Source organism: Phaenicophaeus curvirostris, chromosome 20 (genome assembly GCF_032191515.1).
Source record: "Phaenicophaeus curvirostris isolate KB17595 chromosome 20, BPBGC_Pcur_1.0, whole genome shotgun sequence".
Lineage (NCBI taxonomy): Eukaryota > Metazoa > Chordata > Aves > Cuculiformes > Cuculidae > Phaenicophaeus > Phaenicophaeus curvirostris.
This window is the reverse complement of record NC_091411.1, coordinates 7,056,747-7,079,676: the sequence shown is the minus strand read 5'-3', so window position 1 is coordinate 7,079,676 and position 22,930 is coordinate 7,056,747. Positions and strand designations below refer to the sequence as shown.

At 45.7% G+C, this 22,930-nt stretch overlaps 1 protein-coding gene across 2 annotated transcripts; it reads right to left on the bottom strand.

Annotated features, from left to right (window-relative positions):
- Positions 1-69: 69 nt before the first annotated feature.
- PKN3 (protein kinase N3) lies at positions 70-18,036 on the bottom strand. Of its 2 annotated transcripts, none has more exons than XM_069873191.1 (22): positions 17,960-18,036; positions 14,659-14,941; positions 13,976-14,124; positions 13,493-13,622; positions 13,227-13,378; positions 12,548-12,743; positions 12,065-12,256; positions 11,738-11,847; positions 11,144-11,287; positions 10,141-10,216; positions 8,968-9,154; positions 7,783-7,894; positions 6,831-6,907; positions 5,290-5,356; positions 4,604-4,695; positions 4,032-4,208; positions 3,894-3,956; positions 3,264-3,340; positions 2,535-2,677; positions 2,208-2,315; positions 1,586-1,666; positions 70-976 (listed from the first exon to the last, which is right to left on the bottom strand). In XM_069873191.1, exons 1-22 carry the CDS (start codon positions 17,978-17,980, stop codon positions 764-766), a joined length of 2,850 nt encoding a protein of 949 aa, XP_069729292.1. In that variant the 5' UTR covers positions 17,981-18,036; the 3' UTR covers positions 70-763. The 2 variants fall into 2 exon arrangements, with proteins under 2 accessions (XP_069729292.1, XP_069729293.1); XM_069873192.1 differs by having other exon boundaries at positions 71-976; positions 14,659-14,936; positions 17,960-17,988.
- Between the last annotated feature and the right edge of the window lie 4,894 nt (positions 18,037-22,930).

Below are 22,930 nucleotides of genomic sequence, written 5' to 3'. Positions count from 1 at the left end.
AAGTGTGTGTCCTGCTTTAAATGGCCATTACACTGCAAGGCAGAGCTGGAGGCTGAAATAATATTTGTATTTGGGAAACACTCAGCTAACACAAAGGAAATGAAAAGCTGAGATTTCATTATAGGAAAAGGTATCTTTATTTTCAAAAAAGAAGCATGTGCAAAAGTGTGGCTTTTTCATATCCTTAAAAACAATAGCTAAGACTTAGCATCCTCAAAGAAGCAGACAGAGACTCCTTATGAGATATTGCTTGAATCACTGTTGTGTTAAAATCCATTCCTTCCCTGGCTTAAATAATTAGGAGTACGAATGGGTATAAAATCGTTACAAGGAGGGAATGCTGCATACCTTCTCTAGGAAAGAGGCAAGAAGTGGCCATTACCCCTGTTACTCTGCAACTCTGAAAAGTCCTGCTACTCGCTCAGGCTTTTTGCAAGGAGTAATCTGGGTTGGAGAGATTATTTGATTTCGTTAAATTAAATCCAGATTAAATTCCAAATTTCCATCTATTTTCAGGGACAGCAGAAAATACATCCAGTCAAACATTCATTACTCCTTCCAGATAATTGACATCCAGTATCCGTCCAATAAAAGAGGCTGATAACCCCACAGAAGGTTAACTTGGCTTCCAAGTCACACTCTTCCCAGGGCCATCAGCACTACCAGTTTTAGGATGATGTTGACTTTTCCACTGTCCATGCCAAGTCCTCTCTACACTCCTCAAGGTGGTAACAATCTGTTCATATTCCTTACAGCACGGGAATCAAACATCTAAAAGTCGCCTGGAGACAAAGTCAAAGTCCTTGAAGAGAGTCTGATCCTTACGCGTTAGGACAGCAACCTCCTCTGGAGGAGTAAGGATTGGCTTTTGGGATGTAAACTCTTCATCAAAGTTGCTGATGTCAGTGGGGTCTCTCAAAGTGGGCACAAAAGGGGGCTTGAGAGTCCTGGCAAACAGGGCGTCCCAATCCATTTCCTGCAAGAGAAGGAAGGGAACAAGCCAGACCGACGTTAACGTTATCTACGCGATGTGAAAGTAAGAGGGAGGATTGCAGCTCCCTTCCAGATCATTTGCAATGTGTCTTATTTCTAATAAATGCAAAAAAAAAAAAAAATAGAGAGAGAGAGAACTGAGACAAGGCCCCAAACAAACAGGCCCAGGCAGTACCGAGATTCCATACAGCCCAAGGCTGTTCTTAGAACACCAAGAAACAGTGACAGCTCAAACTCCACTTAGGAGGGACAAAACTGAAGTGCAGCTGTGGCCAAGTGGATCAGCTCTCTCTCACTCCAGTGCAAAGCCAGCCAGGTGCTGTAAGGCCAGCAGCTTCTGGCAGATGGATAATGAGGAGGAGGAACGGTAATGCCTTTGCCTAAAGAGACATATACCCCTGATCCAAAGTAAATGTCATTTCCAACATGAACTGCAACACATATTCCTCAATAGAGCAATGAGGCGCAACAGAAGCTGCAGCAAAGACCTCACTGGTAACTGATGGAATATGTCTCAATACCAACAGAAGGCAAATCACTCTCAGCTCGAACACCAGAGATGGGCAGGGGCGGTGATAATATGAGTTCCTACCTTAAAAAAAGGCTGGATTTTAATCTCTTCTGCATCTTTTTCCCCTGCTCCCAGTCTACGCTCTGGACATTTCCGAAGAAGCTGCAGGAAATATCAGTTCAAAATTAAACAATGGGAGCAAGAACAGACAGAAATAATGTTCCAGAGGTAAAACAAAAATGGACTGACCCCTCAGTATCTTCTCATTCTCACTTTGCAACAGGATCATAATCTGCCAGTAAAAGCTCAGACCTAGCTCATAAGAGACTGGCTATAAACTGCATGGTGCATCTCCTCTTAACTGTGCACCTGTGACTGCCGGGTCACACTCACAAACTGAATCCAACCACCTCCACGGAATTACTCTGACATTCCTGCCCTTGACTCAACACTTCTCCATTTCAGAGTCAACAGCAACAGACTTCAGCAAGAAGCCTGTTTAGTCACTCTCAGACAGAAGAGCAGCATGTGGGTAAAGAAACAGAAAGGAAAAGCATGTAAATTTTAAATGTTTCCTCAGCCTGCGTAGGCAGCTCCAGATGACACATACAGATGCTATCTGGTCCTAATAGAGTCCCTCTGGAACCATTTAGACAGTGAGTGCAAATTCCTCGGGCTCCCAAAGACACATCAAACCCATTACCTTACGGATTATAGCAAGTGCCTCAGATGAAAGGAATCGTGGATACCGGACTTCATCGTTGACAATACTGTCAAAGACTTCTTCCTCATCATCTCCAGGGAATGGTGACTGCAATTGTGACATTATATTATTTAATCCACATAGCACCCATGCCTCACTATTAAATAGGGATGAGACTAGCGGGGAGTTGTATGGATTTATTAGTCTTTGGCAAGCACTATGAATAAGAAAAATGTAATTTAAGTACTAATTGGCTACTTTCAGTGGTCAGGTGCTACTCTCCCCAAGACTGCTTAGTGAGATTCTCCTGGGGAAAGGTGGCCTTACCTCACCAACAAGCATCTCATAAATGAGTACACCCAGTCCCCACCAGTCTACTGCCCGAGTGTACGAGATGTCAGTCAAGACTTCTGGAGCCAGAAATTCAGGGGTGCCACAGAAGGTGTTTGTGCGGTCTCCAAAACCTATTCCTGTAGGAAAAGAACACTTTTGTAAAAACCAGCATGTTCCTAAATAGATCACACAGTCTCACCTTCTGAAAGCCACAGATTATCACTTAATATTCTAACATTGTTAACTAGGCGAAGACTCTCATCAATGCTTGTAAATGCCAATAAGCGTGAAAGCTGGGCCTCTACAAAATCCAAATAAGAAATATACAGACAATATTTAAATAAACAGCAAAACCAGGGAAACTTCCTGCTGATTCCACTGCTCATTTACTCAACTACGTACTTTGCAGTATCCTATACTCTGGCTCCCTTGAGCAAAACAAGCACATTGTAAGCTCCTTCATAAGTTTCCTGAAGATTAAAGAACAAAGTACTCTTTCCAAGTCCATCATGGCCGGACAGATGAAGCTTTTTGTTTCTGTTTTGGTGGGTTTTGTTTTCTTCTTACAATGGGGATGAATATAAGTTCAATGTATGAATACATCGAATGCAATGAATATAAACACACAATCACTTCAGCACCTGTATTTGTAAACACATTACTAAAGCCCAGATCCTAAGCTGGTTCTGACAGTTGAATTACGGCTTCACCAAAGTCACTCACCCTCCTTACACAATCCAAAATCTGCAATCTTCACAAATCCATCAGCATCTAGAAGCAGATTATCCAGTTTCAGGTCCCTGCAGGTAAAGGAGAGGAAAGGAATTGGTGGATACAGTCTGAGGGCTGCCATCAACATATTTTTTTTTGCAAGAGGCAGAAACTAGATGTTAATAAAGAGAATAAAATCTAAATCGAGTAAAGTTTACATCTGGTTTAGATAAGGCATTATTTCAAAGAGTTCCCTTAATTAATTTCTCTTAATGAAAGGTTCACAAAGCACCTTAGAGCTGGGTGAGGCTCGTTCATCTTGAAAAGAGCATCCCACAACAGCATGACAAATTGCTTGACTATCATGGAAAAAAGAAAGCGGCGACTTACAGATGCCCCCCAGAACGTATTGACAAGTCACAGAGGATGAATCACTTGCAACATGCCAGAGGAATAGCTTCTAGATGACTTTCTTTACTGTAAGCACGATGAACATGCTGATAGCAACAGGCAATGGGGAAAATAGAGACAGACGGAAAGATTAGAAACCCTGGCAAGATAGTGAGCTCCAGACACACAACTACAGGAAAAATAAACTTTAACTTGCTGAACTGTCTTATACTCGATTCTTTGCTGCATTACCTATAGACAATTTTCTTCTCATGCAAGAACTGGAGCCCCAGGACTACACAGGCTGTATAAAACCTAAAAGAGAGAAGTAGTTGTCAGGAACCGGATTAAATTTTATAGTGCCTGGAAACTTGACTACTTCTAACTCACTGCGCCATATGCTCTGGAAAGACATCTTCATGGATGCGCATCATGAGATCACCACCTGGGGTGTATTCCATCACAAAACAAGCATGATGGGGTGTCTGGAAACATGCAAACATGTTCACAAGGAATGGATGGTCTGAAGAATTGACCACTTCAAATATTCGCTTCTCACAATTCAAGCTGCCAAGATTCAAAGAACAAAGAAGTCAATGTTAAAACGTGGCTGAAGTCAAGAAATAAGTCAATGTTAAAACTGGCCAGGTTTGAGAAAGGCAGAATGAAGAACAGAACATCTTTACATATTAAGTCAGAGAAATAAAAAGTGTGGGCTAGCACATTTATCTTAGGTACTTCTAAACTTTGAGTTTTAGAGGGTTCTTCAAGGCTTATTCCATCAGAAGCTAGGAAGCAGCGCTGTTATAAGTTTCTTTATTCCTCATTTTAGCTACCCAAGCCTTAAGGTTACATTTAACCTTAACAGTACCATGACCAGTACACACCACAGTCACTAATATTTGATTACAGGTGTACTGACGTAGCCTCTAGCAATAGCAACATCTCTAAACAAAGCTCACCTATCAATTTCATCTCTCCTAATAATATCTTTCTTCTTCAAGGCCTTGATAGCATACAGCTTCCCAGTTGGCTTGTATTGGGCCAGCAGTACCTGAAAGACAATGGGAAAGCAGTACTTCAAACAAATCTGTTATTTCCTTATAAGGTTACTTTGACTTTCACTGACACAAAATATTTCCATCCATTCCAGACAGTTATTCTCAAAACCAAGCTCAAGTAACTCCAGAAACGGAGCACTTTCCTTCTGCTCCTTGTGCTGCAGCAGTCCAGAAGGATGCCAGTTCCAGTTATACTCTTTTCAAAAACAGCAGTATCACAACTGGCCGAGTGCTTTACAAGCGCCTCAAAGCTCTCACAGCAAACAACTACGCACACAGTTTTTGGGAATGGAGCTATTCTGCTAGTCATCACCATAATAACGAAAGGAATGGTAACAGTGTGCTTTATGAAATGACTTAGCACTCCCAGGATGGTTTTCTCCAGGCTTTAAAGCCACAAATCTTCAGGAGTCTTGACTGTTAACAACAGTTACCAGCTGCTTGTGTGGTTGGGCTGGGTCTGTTTTGTATATCTGCATTGCAACAAAGCTCTTCTGCACTGCAGCATTTCTATTCGGACTCTGAGGCCTATTTTCGAAACCACAGCCCCACTGCCCTCCTCCACAAAGTGCACACTTCTCTACTACCTTCCCAAAGTGGCCACGTCCCAGCATAGCAATGCAGTGAAAATCCTCAAGCTGAACTGTCCTTTTCCTGCAGACAAACAAAGAAGAATGGCTGAGACGATACCTAAAAGATGCATAAACAGATAACAAAAGATAACTTGTGTTAGGGCAGATGTGCCGTATAGGAAAAGGGAAAGCAAGCGAAGAGCTGTGTCAACCACCTCTGGGCTAAGCTGAAATCCTAAAAACTCAGGCTCATTGCTGCGGTTCTGCCACTGAAGAAAGAAACAGGTAACCATCAGGTGAGGAAACTGCTCCCAGTGGCAGTATTCTGACTTCCACCTGTACTGGCAAGAGGAACAACAATTCTGACCCTCCAGAGCTGGTGCACTCTGTTACTTCCCATAACAGGACTAGTGCTCCTCCACCCCCATTCTTGAGGTAGTAAAATTCAATTTCGCCTACACTCCTGTCAGCAGACTCAACAGCAATTGTGCTAATCAGCCATGAACATGTATATCAAGTGCCAGCAGGAAAAGGGATAAGAACAAAGAAGTTCTCAAACAGGAATTGGAAATGAAACACAGTGAGACAACAGACATAAGATGTTGCTGGGAAAAGAGTAGCTGAATAAAGAGATGCTATAGAATGTTATGTCAGCCAGAAGGTGTTACCAAGGAAACTCAGGCTGCAGAATTGCTTGGGAAGAACTTAAAAAGAGAAAAATACCAACCCACACCCTAAACACTTTAGTCCAAGATCATCTTTAAAACGCAGCAGACACTCCATACTCCTCCAGAAAGTGAAATGAAGGGCTCAGTATCTACCCATGAAGGACTCGACTCCTTCCTCAGCCTTCTCAGAGAGAAGGCAGGTAGGTGTCTGGCTGTATCCTGATTACAAGGTTTTAAAGATGAGATCCCACAAAAGCGATACTGAAATTATGAACATAATTCTATGATCTGAACTGCAAGATCAGCTTAGACAGATTTTGCTATTTGTGCTTTTTTGGTCAGTATTTGTGCAGCAGTAGTGTATTTTTTTTCCATTTGTCCTGTTTTTAGTACCCTTACTGCTGTGTATCCTTGTTACATACAAACTGTGTGTATGGAACTGCCACAGACTATAAACAACTTAATCTTTTATGCCTCTCTTCATAATGAAAGTCAGCATAATATGCATACCAATAGAAACAGAAGAGTCTGAGGGATGCCAAGTGTTTCTGAAAGGTATTATTTAGCATACAGACACATCTATATATGCTAGATCATAAAACCCCAAAGACAAGGAAGCACTTGAAGACAGTTAAGTGACTTCACCATCTACGCATTGTAGCGTAGAGTCTATCGGTAGGCCAGGTATCGGGGTTGTAAGTGGGTAAGGTGCAGCAGATAAGTACAGTTCAGAGCAGACCTTTCATGGTATTGTCTACCCTCAGCACTGCGAGTCTGCTACTTAGAAACCAAAGCACACCTTGGGCAGAATGCTACATAGCATGCTCAAAAAATTTCTGCCCAGTGTCTCTTTAATGTATGACCTGACAGCCCGTGCTGTCCAGTTACCTTGGAGAAGCCCGGACTGGGAATTCTGTCATAGCAGAGCTGCAAGACTTCTCTTCAACATGCAGCCTCTTCAGACACTAGGAACAGAAAGGAAATTACACTGTGTCATCCTCTGGAATTGACAAGTCAGACCTGAACACCCACATCCAAATTTTCTCCGCTGTCATGATCCAGCACAACCACAGACAAGTTCTTGCATTTGGTCCTCACCTCTGCTTGGAGGGAAGCAGCATGAAAACTGATTTTCTGTGGTCACACAAAACTATTCCCATGTATAACACTTTTTATAGGTCAAACCCTTCAAAATAAATGCTTTTAGAAATCTAAGATAAAATACGTCTTTACAGGAAAAAAGGCACCTCATGTCCCAGAAAGAGTCACAATGATCAAGAATGCAGTTTTTATCACTAAAGCCAAATGAGTAAGGGTATGATGTGGTATAACACAGGTCATGAACCATTATACTACTCAGAACAATTTTCCTGCTCCTTCCTATCAGAAAAGTAGAGCTCTTCTTGGTTTTGCCCAGTTTCTTTAACGACAAAGAACTTAACGTGGTCTGAAAAACCTGCTGACCCTACTTCCCCGTTTTCTCTGGGCAGTGCTGTACTCTCACCCTGAACTCCCAATGCTGACCTCCCTCCCATTTTGTTTCTCCAAGAAAAGCAACTTGTAATTAAAAAGAGAAGGGAAAACAAGAAAGGGAGAAGGAAGAAGCAGAATAAAAGGAACAAGGAAAAAGAAAAAACAAAAAAGATGCAACACTTTTCATGAAGACTCCATGCCAAAATAGCTCACTGGATTCTGAATCCCTGGAGATGAGCCAGCTACTAAGGAGGTGCCTGCCTTAAGTATGGTTAATTTCTCTAGTAATTAACAAATAAGAAACCACCAGGCCTTGAAAGAATGCCAACCAACAAAGAAAAGTCTCCCTGCTAGCCCACAGGATTACCGGAGAATCTGCAGGAGACTGTGTGGATTCTTTGGAGTTGCCCACCAGAAAAAGGCGTGGAGGCTTGGGTGGTGCTTCATCAGCAAACGTAAGCTTTGTCACAGGAAAGTCACTGCATTGGCAAGACAAAATTGAAGGAGATCACCTTAGGGGAGAACACTGCACACAGACACCCCAGTATCACCTCTGCTATTTAAACCAAGTTTAGCTCAGTCCCACACGCTGGACACCAGAACTCCCCAGTTCACTCATTGTGACTGAAGTACCAACAAGCTTTACGCTTCCCTAAATGAGTGAAAAGAAAACGAGCTATTAAGTTGGCAATGGTTAGAGTCACACTGCAACACTACCTCTTTCATGCTATAAAATTAAGGAAGCATAGGCGTGTAGAAATAAGTCACTATCAAGAACTTAAAGGAAGTCTTGATTTTAACAGCGACACAGGAGTTGACTCGATTTTTTTTTCTTTTCCGGCTCTTGTGAATCAGGGGTAACAATCACTTCTAGAACGATCAACTCTGTAAGACTATTTCCAACAATTTAAAAACATTATTTTGAGAGCACTTTCTTCTGCAACACATTTAAAAGCTTAGCTCTGTGCCTTCAAAGTGCTACATCAATGCTACTGTTTGGTATATGTAACCTTGCGAAAGAAGAGTGCGTTTTTACCACAACAATCACACCGTGACCTTGCACAGAGTTCAGTCTCTGTACCGGTGAAGACATTTAATTAGTGGAGCTTTCTTTCCTTTACAGGACAGAAACAGTACACCTTTTTGTGTATATAAAATAACTTCTGAAGATCTGCTTTTATGGGTTTGGTTTTTTTGTATGCCAGCATTAACTTCTCATCACTTTTATGCCCACAGACCTCACTGCAGAGGAAAAGAAAGCTGCTGAAGTTCCCCTGGCTCCGGAAGACACTGCTGGTTAGGAGAGCAATTCTGGAAACCGATCCAACTGCTAACAATAACCAGAGCCAGCCACAGCATATCGAACACCTCACAACAACCACAACATTTCAGGCAGCGTCAGCTTTTCCTAAAACCCTGAATTAAGTTCTACAGATAGACTTCTTTTTCTCATCAGTATCTTCATCCACCTTAGAAAAGCGCAAGAGAATTTTAACATCTATCCCACAGCCATTCCAGAGCGTCGCCCAGAAGCACTCAGAACATGACTAACCTGCTCAATTTGGACACTGAATCAGCAGGACTTTGCGGGGGAACTGGAGAGAAGTCGGTGTGAATGGGATCGTGAAGTGGGGGGCTCAGAGTGCTCACAGAACTACACGGAGGGAGGAAACTCATCATCAGGCGACCCCAAGCAGCAACATTAATGTTCATCTGAGGAGCTCGGAGGAATTCCTTCCCTGAAGGAGTCAGAGCCAAAACACCAGTGAGATTGCAACACTCAAATTACAATCTCTCATACTGCTAAATTATTGTTTTCACCCAAACATTCATAGGGTACCCAAAAAGAGAGCCCAGCCTTGGGAGAATGGGCTTTTTTCAGGGAAGCAAGTTTAATAATGATGATAACGATAGGTGAAACAGTAAATCTGTTTCATCAAGTTCAGCTCCATATAATATCATAATCCTCAAGTACAAATTGCATAAAACATTATAAATTTAAAGTCAGGTTTTCTTCTGTTTCAACACTGCACTTTCACCACACAGCCCATTAACGTAAAGTTCTGAAAATGTCTTAAAAAAAAAAAGTAAAACATTTGGGATGTTTTCATTATTTTTACTACTTCTTGAAGAATACAAATATAAAATCTCATTTATCTCCACTGCCAGGAGTTACAAGTATGTAAAATCTTACCTTATTGAGCTTCACAAGAAAGCATTTGCAGACAAAAAAAAGAAAGTGTGCAAGTTATTCCAGTCCATAAACTATTAATCTGAGATGCCAGCTCTAAAGATCTGGCAACCAGTTGCCTGTTCATGCTACAGTCTTGTATAATTCAGAGTTTTCCAGAAAACCTTCCAATATCTGTTCATCAGTAACAGTACCGCTGGTTAAACTGAGTTCTTGGGCTTCACTCCTCGATCCTGCCAAGTGGTCTGTTAAATAACTAGTAATTAGATCTTCCTAACAACGTTAATTGTGAATGGAAACACTGCAACAATATCGCATTACACACCACGCCGCAAGCCAGGCTGCCTGCGCTTTTTGTGACTGAACAAACTTTCACATTCTAATAGAACCGACCTACTTACACAAAGTAATTAGCAAGCATTTTAATGTCTCACAAATTTAATGGGATGGGAGCGCATGCCAGCCAGCTCGTGCAAACTCCTGCCCTCGCCTCCACACCCTAGATAATGAGCAGTCAGTGCTCCAGCAGCTCACCTTTCTGTTTGGGGAAAATGCGTTTCTGCCGCTGCAGCTTTGGCTTTCTCTCAATGACGGGATTACAGAACATCACCTGTCAGAGAAGCAAGGGAGATTTGTCAGGATCCTTCATTTACACTCTGAACAAACTTTCACACGTGCCTGTTCTCTTATCAGATTCTGCATTTGTGTCTGTCTGGTAACATAGGAGTCACTCCCATAAACTCCAGACTGTGTTATTCTAGTTTCCTTCTCTAAGCATCTGTTAATTCAACTGTGGGTTTAGATGTTGGAATTCTCTGCTACCTGAAATCCAACCCCCCCAGAATTAGAACCAATTCATATCCCAAACAAAATTAACCAGATTTGTAAAGCCATTTATAAAAAACACAGCCACTTATAGGGTAAAATAGTGGGGGGTGTGGCATAAAAGTAAAAAACAAAAAATAAAACCAACCCTACAAAACAAAACCACAAAAAAGAAGGCAAGGGAGGAGGCAAATTTTGGTATGAGGTCAAGATCCTACTTTTGGGAAGATAACCACAGGAGCTTCCATCACAACACAAAGCAGAAAGTACTGCAGCTTTTAAAGGATTATCGGATGATCTCTTCATTGATGGAGCTTCAAATTATTATTAGCCTCAGAAAGATGATAAAATAAGCATACCCAGAGGGAATTTGGACCTCTGATTCTACAGTCTGTGTGATTCAATTCTGACCATTAAGCCGTATGTTTAATTAAAGTGTAACTGATGACTCAGAGTGAAAGCAAATAAAACCCCACAGTTTTCACAGCACATACATATAATTACAATGGAGCAGCTGAAGAGTCACTCCAGGCTATGGCACGTGTAAAACTATTACATCATGCTGTTTCTTATATGTGATCCTGATGCGAAAGGACTTCAGGTGTCGTTCTACCCTTCTAGCTTATTGCTACTTCCATTCCTTGTGTCCCAGGTTAAACACTTGCTGTGAGGACAGGCACCCTAAACATAAACAGAAAGCTGACGCTTATACCTCTGCAAAAAGCACTCCTTGGGGTTCAAGTGAGAGGCACATCCCGTGACGTTCATTATCAAGGAAATCATCCAAACGCAAAAACTTCACCGCACATAGTTCTCTCCAGTCTCTCCAATAAACTGCAATTTCTAGCTCTCGAGACTGGTGGGATGGGTGAGTGGTGGGGAGAAAATTAAAGCAGAAGAGTTACATGCTGGAAATGGCGCACACATTGTAAAAAAATCAGCAAACTAAAGTGTATGCTTAAGAAACTTATTTAATTCTTCTGTTCCCTGCTGTCTCTGATGTTCTCAGACTTTCTTAGTTACAGACCCTCTCGGAGATTGGCTGTCGTGGCTCCCCATTTCAGAAACCCCTGAGAGAGCCACTTTGCTGGCAAGATGGAATAAAACTGCTTAGACAAGGAGAGAAGAACAACAGATGCTGTTCAGGCTGAATCACTGCCTTCAGAGGAAGACTAGGCTAACTAGCACATAAAAGCATGCGTGGACAGCAGCAAAACAGAGTTGAATCAAGTGGAACGCCAGCTAAACAAGCAAACCAGTGAAACGGGAAAACAAATACAACACAGGGAATCTGTGGCAGACTCACCCGGTCCAGATCAATGACAAAGCTCTGGTCCCATGCCTGGTTATTAACCGGTCCCCAGTTTGTTTGGCCAACTACTTTATTGTCCACTTTGAGCACAGCAAGGACCTCATCTGGCCAAAGGAGGAAACACCAATTACAACATTTTGCCAAAGAAAATCTCATGCTGCAGGTGAATATCGCAAGCCAATGTAATTTCTGGAAGAGTACTAGGAAGACCCAGTTTTGCAGAATATAGGTTTCTTATAATCACACGCATACCGAGCTAGCCGAGCACCTGGATAAGAAGCACCCCCTCCCTCACAATTCAACAGGGAACCCCATACTCACTACATGGTTCTTCATTCCGCAGGTACTTTCCTGCAACACTACGGCCATGGATACCAAGGCCAATTCGTGTTCGGGAAAGAGACCTCAAATCACTTGGGCTGCCACAGATGGGAGAAGAACTGGTCATTCGGGAACGTCCTGGGACATTTTCCAGTAGATCCTGGCATCCCATCAGCCTCACTTCCAACGTTCCTGAGGAATTTGGGGAGAGTAAAGAATAATATTATGTAAAAGATGAAGTGATTCCAGTCCAGCCTGTTCTCACAGAGGTCCAAGAATTTCTCAGATTCTTGGTTAACACCCCAGATTAACAGACTGCAAATCTATGTGATCAGACAGCGGTGGCTGGCCTAGAAGAAATCAGCCCAGTTCCTAGAAAATCAAATGTCCATATAACAAGAGGCATTACTACAATAAGAAGAAACTAAACTCATTTTCTCCTCTGTCCTCTCCACAACAAGAGGCCATGCAAGATTTACGTACCAGTAAGGGCTGTAGGTTTGATGACTGAAGTGGGTTGGATGCTGCCATGCCGAGCTCCCAGGGAGGAAGTATTCACTAGTTCCTGCTTGATGAGTGGTCTTTTGGGGTGATCAGGAGAAAGCTCACTAAGCTGACGTTCCAAGGACAAGCGCAGCAGGTCAATCTTCTGAGAGGACTCTTGCAAACGACCCTGAGCCTAGCAATAAGAAGTAGAACAGAAAGCTGGCAGAAGTTTTCAGTGTACAGCCCTAGTCCAGGTACTATTAATCCTTTATGGACTACTAGAGTAAGCTTCAAAAACAGATCAGATAACATCTTACTAGTAAAGGAACAAGATGAAATATTTTCTCATAGATCCTAATGGGTGGACGAGGTGCTGAGGGACATGGTTTAGTGTTTGATGGGAACGGTTGGACTCAATGATCTGCTGGGTCTCTTCCAACCTGGTTATTCTATGATTCTATGATTCTAACCACCCGATCAGTGTCACTTCTGATGTTCCTGAGAAATTTCAAGGAACGCTACCCCTAAAGGGAATGGGATCCCGGTCAGTCTGTCCTCACAGAGAGACAAGAACTTCCCAAATTAATAACTATTGGTTAAATCTGCTCACTCACGCCAAATCACTTAAATTGAGGCATGAAACCACCCTCTCAAGAAGGCCCGAGTAAGTGCTTACCTCAGCCAAAAACTTGCGATCCTGTACCCGACTACCTCCTAGGATTTTCAGCACATTTTTTGCCCCCTCAGCTACAGCAGCTTCGATGCGCAGGTGATGTCTCAGCTCCTCAATACGCAGCTCCAAAGGACTGATGGTGGTCCCCATTCGCACTGTCCATTTTGGAGATGAAACATGGGGAGGACAAAAACTGACTGAGTATTCTGGATCGTGGGGCTCTGGCTGTATGTCTTCCAGGCTCTGTCAGTTTACTTTAAGCACCTTACCTGCTGGATCCATCGTATCTTCCATCCCTCCTGCTGACTGAGATACTTTCACAATGTGCATGCGGATTATTTCAATCTTTGTCTTGCTGTCCTGAAGCATCTGCTGAGCTGTAGCCAGCAGCTTCCGCTCCTGCCAAAAGGAAGGCAAGAGCAGAGAGAGAACCACGCTGATTAAAAATGTATCACAATGATGTGTTTACAGCTGGAGATGCTGAAATGGCATAAATAATGGTACAAATAAGCAGTGAATAAAGGAAATACTGCTGAGGATTAAGGACTTCAAGATCACTATCTCTGTTTGTAAAGGGAAAGGGCAGGTCAAGGGCACGTTCAGTTAATACCAAACCTTGCAGTCACTGAGACCTGTGGTTTGCTGGTTAACTGTGCTTGCAGTTCTTCATGAGCAGAGGTTTTGAACAAATCAAAATATCACAACCATCTACACTGTTGTTCTTACCAAATTAAGCTTCATAATAAGTTTACCTTGGATGCTGAATACATTTGGATCATATTCTCAGCTCCTTGTTTCACCTTCATTTCAACATGCAGCTGCTTTTTCAGAGCTTCAATTTTCCTTGCCATGGGGTCTGGGTTTCTTTCCCAGAGACAAGGATCTGGAGAGATAGATCCATCTGCACAAACGATACAATCAACAGGATTAGTCATCTTTTCTTGTGTCATTTCACTGGGTTACAGATGGATGAGTCTATAAAAAAAGGTTAGGCTATAAAAGAAGGTACAAAAAGGTCTTTACAAAACTGACTGTGAAACACTTTAAAAAAACACTCAAGCCTGTATCCATCTTAGTTTACCAGTGAACCCACCCTAACAAGCACTCTGCCAATTCTATACTCACTCATCCTGTAAAATACTTGGATGTTTAACTGCCGAGCTCTGTTCAAACCTCTTCACCTACAGCCCGCTCCTGAATATTGTCCAGCACTCTCAGCTGGTCTTTTGCCTCCATTGATCTCTCGTGCTGCCTACTTCCACCTTCACTGCCCCATTCTCAACTTTTTACCACACAGAACATCTCATCAGCTAAATACAAACATAGGAAACTCCACTGCTAGTGAGCCTCCAACATAAAAATGTATCAATTCAACATATATAAATACTGAAGGACTATAACACAATTTTCCCATCAATCATGACCCAAGACCTACCTGTTTTACTTCCCTCTTTGTCTGTTATTACAATCCTCGCATTAAGTTCCTGAAGTTCCCAATGCAGTTGCTCCAGTTTTCGGTTGGAACATTTCAGCACGTGCTCTATATGAACAAGATTCTTTCTGTCTGTTGTTGCTTTGCGCAGGTTTTCTGCTCCCTCTTTAATTTTCAGTTCTTTCTGTATAGCACGACGAAGTAGTTCCTTCTCCCCCTCAAGTTTTTGCTGGAAGCTCGGATCCATTAAGTTCACACCGTTGCCCAGCTGCAGGAGACAGCTGCCCTGCAATCAAAGCAGCGTTGGGCAAGAGGCTTTAAAACACAACCTGGCGATATTCAGTATCAAAGCCCAGCCAATATTTACACTTATTCTGATCAACGTTAACTTTTACTAGTATGATGTAGTGGATACAGATTTTAATCTGAATATGGCTTGATGTTGACTCCTCAAGGACACAGCTCATCTAACCTGTTAGAGCTTTTTAGGAAAATCACAAACACACATTAACTCCCAGTTGTTACCTCTGATAAAGAAAAATGTAAATCCTACAGCTGTTTCTACCAATGAGCAAGGAAAAGAGTAAACTTAACTTTCTGTTTCACCTGAAAAGGTAAGCAGACTGCTGTCTCAGTGTTTACTCTGCCTGTGATTTATAGGCAGTAAGGCCATTTTAGAATACTGACTATTTTGAGTTGCATTCAAGCTTGTGCTGGACTTTGTTTTACAACCTTTTCAATACTACTTGTTCCAGTGATATATGCCTCATCAACAGCTCTGGACATACATGCTCTGTTTACAGGCTCTGCACTCACACAGCACAGGAACATCTCATGGACCAAATAAGCACTGGACTCAGGAGCTGGGAAAGCTTTATCAATGAGGATGCTACTCAACACGGTAACAAACAGATCCAAGCAAGAGGTTATGTTTCTCTGTTCAATGGAAAGAAGAGTGTCTTTAAGGCATTCGGAGCGGCTAATATATTAATTAACAACTCATCGCACTCCCTACTTAAAAGCAAAAGAAACGGCTGCACGGTCAAGCTCCACTACACTGGCCGACTTAGTCACACAGCATGTCAGTGACTCAAGAAAGAACTCGGGAATCCCAACCTGCTTTCACACTCTTTAATCAGTTAACCACATTTCCAACAAAACCACACTGGTTTTGTGTTACTCACACACATCACTGACTTCAGGAGTGCGTGGTGCATCCAAAGCCTACATCACATAGAAAGTTATTTAATCGAAGACCAAACCAAACATCCTTGATCAGTTTTTGCTCAGTTCCAGTCTCCCAGCAAAACAGTTAAAGAAGGAGGAAAAAAAGTCTATTTTGAAGTTGGCCTCAAACCAAGTTGGGTCTGCAGCAGATACACAATAGCCAAAACAGGAGTTGTTCAGATTGGTAACAAAACAAAAAGGTTCAGATCAACATCCTGGTTCCAGGAAGTTCTCGCCCAATTGGTTGAGCCAGGAACAAACTAAGCCAGAGCTTTGAAAAACATCCAAAGTTTTGTGAGGAAGAACTTTGAATCATGGAGTTCCTGAGTCACAGGCAACCTTTACCAGCTGTAAGCTGAAAATCAAAAAGCTCTTTATCCAGTCTAGAAGTGACAAAAAGGAGTTTGCTGGTTGCAATTCTAAATGAATAGTTAGAAAAAGCACACAGATTTATTTTGTATCCAAACGGCTATAAGCAATCCACCCCTTGCTTATGCCCAAAGCAACGGGATGAGTAACGGTGCAAGAATAATACTGATAAAGGGCGCTGAATACGGAGACCTGGGTATTGATTCAGAGAACGGGTACAGTCTAGGCAGCTCTTGGGTCAATTTTCCTCCACCTCCCTCTCTGCCAAAGCTAGTCTGAACACCAGTCAATGCACTGTGCCAATTCTCTAAATATATTTAGAATGCAAGCATGGTTTGTTTTAATGGATCCTTCTTCCTCTCTGTAGATCAGAGAGTGTCACAACATTGGCATTGTTTGCACCAGGAAGATAAAATGTTCTATTATGGAAGCTGAATTTGCGTTTGCGTTGATCCATTTTGCATTCTGACTCAGAATTTTTTTGTTTTGCATTTGCCACAGCCTGCGCTGCAGCTGTTCCTGGGCTCCCATGGAAGGTCAGTCCTCCAGGATACATCTCCAATGCAATCCCAAGACACATTTAGAACTTGTAGAGAAACATCCACGCTAGCTTAAATTAGCTTTATTTCAGTACTTGTAGTGGGGCTGCCACAACTCATCCTGGGCTTCTGCTGGACTCACATTGTATCCAAGTGTCTATACTTAATGGCTTTAAACTGGAAGGGGAACGATCTAGACTAGACATTAAGAAGAATTTCTTCCCGATGAGGGTGGGGAGGCCCTGGCCCAGGTTGCCCAGAGCAGAGGTGGCTGCCCCATCCCTGGAGGTGTTCAAGGCCAGGTTGGATGGGGCTTGGAGCCCCTGATCCAGTGGGAGGTGTCCCTGCCCAGGGCAGGGGGTGGAACTGGATGATCTTTAAGCTCCCTTCCAACTCAAACCATTCCACGATTCTGTGATTCTACAACTGCTTCCTAACCAGCAGCAATTCCTACAGCACCTAAGCCGCAGTTGCGCTTTTGGATTGCAGCACAGGCAGACCCCCATCCGTTCAGCTACTCCCCCAGCCTGGCAACGAGCTTCACCTGCACAAACCCAGCGCACACCTGGCCCTCGGAGTTTCCCCGCTGGAACAGAAGCTGATGTACAATGTCCCTCTCCCACGGCAGCTGGGGATGGGCTCTGCGTGGGACAGGCTCACGCTCACCACAAGGAAAAAATATAAGACACCGCAAGGCTTGGAAAAAAAGGCAATCGCAACCCTGCCCGGAGCCAGCGCCTTTCCCAGCTCCTGGAAAGGATGGAAGCAGCGAGGGATCACGACGGGGAGAGCCCAGCGCTCTTTGTGCCGCTCTCCCCATCCCTTCTTTCCCACATGAGGCTCGAAACGCCTCAAGGAAAGCGAGCGGGGCATCCCTAAGGTCCCTTCCAACGCGAACCGTTTTCCCATTCAACCTTCTCCCGCGCTCCGGGGAGTTTCTCCCACAAACAAACGCTTTTCCCCGGGGGCGGCTCCCTCCCACGCCCTCGGCGGCACCAACCGAGCCCAAGCCGGCCGCACCCGCCGCCTCTCCCAGCCCGCGAGGCTCCGCCGAGCCCCCTCCACCCCGTCCCAGCCGGGGCTGGGGGCGAGAGAGGCGGGGAGAGGAGGAGAAGGAGGACGGGGAGAAGGAAAACCGAGGGGTCGCCCCTCCGAGCCCCGGCGCTCACCTGCGGGGTCGCGGCCGCCATCGCGCTCCGAGCGGCACCGCGCGGCGCCCCCTGCCGGGCCCGGCCCCGCCCCCGCCCCGGGCGCGCGCGCACGCGCCCCCCCCCCCCCCGGGACCGCGCCCCCCCCTCACCGAGCCCCGGGACCGCGTCCCCCCCACACACCGAGCCCCGGGACCGCGCCCCCCCCACACACCGAGCCCCGGGAGCGCGCCCCCCCCCCTCCACCGAGCCCCGGGAGCGCGCCCCCCCCCCCACACCGAGCCCCGGGAGCGCGCCCCCCCCCCCACACCGAGCCCCGGGAGCGCGCCCCTCCGTCCCCGTCCCTCACACCGCCGCCCCCTCCTCATGCTGGGAGCGCGGCTGCCCCCCCCACACACACGCCGCGTTCTCCCCTCACACTGCCCCCCCAACCCCTTTAATAGGCGCGCGCCCCCCCCCCCACCTCCCCTCACTGAGTTCCCGTCCCCCCACCCCCTCCCCTCCCCTCCTCCCCTCACTGGGCTCCTGCCCCCCTCACCCCTCCCCTCACTAGGCTCCCCGCCCCCCCCACCCCTCACCGGGCTCCCGGCCCCCCCCTCCCTCCCCTCCCCGGGCTCCCGCCCCCCCCTCCCCTCCCCTCATTGGGCTCGCGCCCATCCCTCACACCGCCCTCCCCCTCCCTTAATGGGCGCGCGCCCCCCCCTCAGACCGCGCTCTCCCCTCACACTAAGGGCGCGCGCCCCCCCCCCTCCCCTCACGCACCTCGCACGCGCATCACACCGCGCTCTCCCCTCACGCCGCTCCCCCCGTCATACCGCGCTCCCCCCTCACGCCGCTCCCCCCGTCATACCGCGCTCTCCCCTCACGCCGCTCCCCCCGTCACACCGCGCTCTCCCCTCACGCCCCCCGCACTGGGCGCCGTTGCCGGTCCCGCCCCGGCCAGGAGCTGCGCCCGCCGAGGAGCCGCAGGTACCGCCCGCCGCGGGGAGTAGCGGGGGGGGTTACAGCCGCGGGTCTCCTCAGGGATCTGGGAGGAGAAACGGACCGGCTTGGCCCCCCGGTTACTGCTGAGTTAAAAACGCTTGAGTTCCCCTGAGGCTGTTTGGTTCTTTCGGCACTTGTTGGTAGCAGAGCGAGCAAACTGCGCCTCGCCCTCAGGGAACAAAATAGAATCATGGAATGGTTTGGGTTGTAAGGGACCCCAGAACCCATCCAGTCCCATCCAGGACACCTCCCATTGGATCAGGGGCTCCAAGCCCCATCAGACCTGGCCTTGAACACCTCCAGGGATGGGGCAGCCACAACTTCCTTGGGCAACCTGGGCCAGGCCCTCGACATCTTAAAGAAATGTCTCCTTATGTCTAGTCTAAATCTTCCCTTCTCCAGTTTATCCCCATTGCCCCCAGTCCTATCACCACAAGCCTTTTTAAACAGCCCCTCCCCAGTTTTCTTGTAGTCCCTTCAGGTACTGGAAGGTCGCTATAAGGTCTCCTCAGAGCTACCTTTTCTCCAGGCTGTACAAGCCCAACTCTCCCAGCCTGTCCTCGTATGGGAGGTGCTCCAGCCCTCAGATCATCTTTGTAACCCTACACTGGACCCATTCCAACAGGTCTATCTACTTATGTTGGGGCTTCCAGAACTGGACACAGTACTCCAGATGAGGTCTCACAAGAGAGGAACAGAGGGGCAGAATCACCTCCCTAAGTTGCTGCATTGAAAGGAGGCAATGCCTGTCTCGAATGCTGGGGTTTTTTATCTTTTCTCTGCAAAACTGTCTGTCTACACACAGGATTGGGGGTTTCAGCTAAATATTTGAGTGAAAAAAACAACCACAATGCATTGGCAGGGCTGGGAGAATCCCTCGACTACCCCGAGTGAAAACCCACCGTGCTGCTGCATCATGTTCCGTGGTGAGGGACCAGTACTGATACACACAGTGTCAGGGGCTGGTGTTTAAAAAAAGTGGAAAAGACGTTCATTGCTTTCAGGTGGTGAAGAGCACAGCTGTAAGGTCCCTCCCCAGCAGTGCTGCATAATATTATTAGTATTATTATTACAACTGTAATGGCTGCGCAGGGAAGTGGTGGAGTACCCATCCCTGGAGGTGTTTAAAAGACAAGCAGATGAGGTGCTCAGGGATGTGGTTTAGTGGACAGGTACGGTTAGGCTCAATGGTCTTGAAAATCTTTTCCAGCCAAATAATTCTGTGATTCTATAATGAACATAAATGTTTTCCTTTTATTCAATTAGAACTGGTTGGTTTGTTGTTTTTTTTTTTTCTGGCATAAACATTTTGTAAATGGTCTGCAGTTGAATTATTAGTAAAAGGAAATCACCAGTCAGTGTAAAATTTAAATCTAGCTTAGCTGAGTTGAATTGATAAAGCCTTAAACTTCTATAAAACTTTGAAGATGCTCCTGTTAACAAAGCAAGTGCGTTAGATTAATATAAACCTGTCTGGAACCTGTTGCCATTTGTAACGTGGTCCAGGTTCCGTGCAGTGCTGAAGGAGCGATTTCAATTATGCTGTTCATCCAGTAGAAATACTGGAAAGTCAAACTGGAGGGTGTAGGTGGAGTTTCAGAGGAGCAGGGATCCTGCCGTGCCTTCAGCAGACACAGCCTGTCCCGGCACACAGGGATGCGGGCTTGGCCGGCTCGGCTGGAGCGCCGCACGGGCCGGTTTGCTCACCGCTGCCCTCGGCTCCCGCGGGGGCTTCGCCCCCTTTCCTTCAGGTCTCGTACCCTCCCGGTGAGCCTGGAGAGCCGGAGCCAAGGAGCTCCCCAGCCTGGAGAAGTCAGAGCGCAGCTGATCCCCAGTATGAGGAGGATGCGGTTTGCAGCCCTCCCCGCCGCGGTTCCCAGTCCCACGGGCAGGATCCCGCTGTCCCCGGGGATAGCGGCGGCCGGTGCGTGGGATCGGCGGTTCCTGCCCCCTCCACAGCCCCCGTCCCATGGAAAATCGCGTCCAGGACCCCGCGGGGCACGGCGGGCACTCCCGGGGAAGGGGGAGCAGGGTCCGCGGGGCTACGACCGCCGTTCAACCGAGAGCCCGCGGATCGCGGACCCGGGACAGGATCGACACCGGCTCCGGGAGGGCCGCTTATACCGGCGCTAAACTCGGGAGGGAAACGCACAGGGGAAGGATGCTCTCGCTTTTCTGAGCCTGCCGCCCTTCACCTGGGCCAGCTCTCCCGTTTCACGCTCCTTCCCAGGGAGGAGCAGCGCCGCTACATCCATGCCGGGTGGTAGCGAAGCTTCGGGGAGCCGGGCACGGCCCCTGAGCAGGTAGCGGGAGTTAGATCTTAACGCAACTCCTTCCACTCGAGTATGTTCACTTAGAGAAGGTGAAGATCAAGAGAAAAGTCTTAGAAGTTTCCGGTTTTAATCCAGGAGAGCGAGAGATTAAGCACAGAGCTGCTCCCCAACGGATGCAAGCATCCTCTGACCTCCTCTCGCTCTTACTGCACTTATCCATCAAAGAGCAGCAAGCACTATCGGCCTCACCCGTGAAAAACAATGCCGAATGGGGGACTAATAACTGATTCTTTTGAAAAAGACTCTTAGAAAGGGGACCGTGAAGTAACAGTTAAACGTTCTTTAATTCCTTCAAACAGAAGGATATCTTGAAGGTACATCAGAGAAATTATTTCATCGATTTCAGTCTCTTAAAAAAAAAGATGCATGGCTTCAAACTTCAGGAACAGTATCCAATAAACAGAGCACTATTGGTATGCACCTGTTTTAGTAGGGTACAAAGAGAAGCTTACAGATTCAAACGAATGGATAAATGATGGAGAAATCTGTTCAGATAATGCTTGTTTACAGGGAAAAAAAAAACGTTGACAAGTATGAACACAGAATCCGTTTTAAAACCCAAACCTTTCCAATTGTATTTACACGCATGGATGTATTTGCCTTCCTTTGGCACTAGAAATTACAAAGGACTGCATTTTATAGCAGTTAACTGTCAAGTCATTTAAGTCATACAGCCTCAGCACAGTCACTTCACCTTCATTAAACTACCACCAACTCCATACTCTTAACCCTGGAAATCCAGGCCATAAAACCTGAATCCAGCTTCCACCGTTCACAATTTCACTCAGCAGGATAAAACGGAGGTGAGGAGCTCAATCAGCCATGGGGAATTTAATGAGATACAAACATATTTAAGAAGAATAAATCTTCCATTCTTATATAAGGTGGATGTCTACCTTTAAATTCATTATACGCATGTACATATATCAAATCAAGTAAAAATGGACACCCATTACATAGATTCAGCCAAGTTAGACATAAAGTGAACAGTCAGAGCACATGATGGCCATCTGTAGTATTTCTTCACTGTTGCAGAGATGTTAATCCCTACTCATTTCCATTGTCAGGAAATAAATTAAGATCACACTTAACAAGTGGATTCTATGCTGCATTCTTTTCAGCACGTTCATTTACTCTTTAGCCCTTGCCAGGAGTTTCACCAAAGTTCAGTATTATCAGAACAGCAGCAGGAGTGTTGTGCCACCCTGTAACATCCTAAAGAACGTGCAAGAAAAATCTCAGAAGTAGCATTTCATTTTCCAGACTTCTCACTTCTTGTTCATGGTATTTACCTTGATTACTTTCAGAACAGTTTCTAGAGGTTTTCCGCTGGTAACCAACAGAGGTGTAACAACAACGGCATGGTATTTTTCCTGAAGCATTGAAGACTAGGAAAAAATTATTTTCCTTAAAGAACTACAATCAATTAGGACTACATAAAAATTAAGTAATGAGGCATCAGGGCAAGCAATAGCACATCAACCCTCTACCACAACAGGAAGCAGTTTTCAATTTTACAACAAAAAGGAATCAGAAGGAAAAAAAAATCTAAAAATTTATACACTTTGTAGGCTCCATTCCTTCTCTCCCTAGGCAGTAAGAAACCATTAACGATTAACATTCCACATTGCTCTGCAGGCAGCATCAGGGCAGAAGCTTCTGTCGAGATGGAATT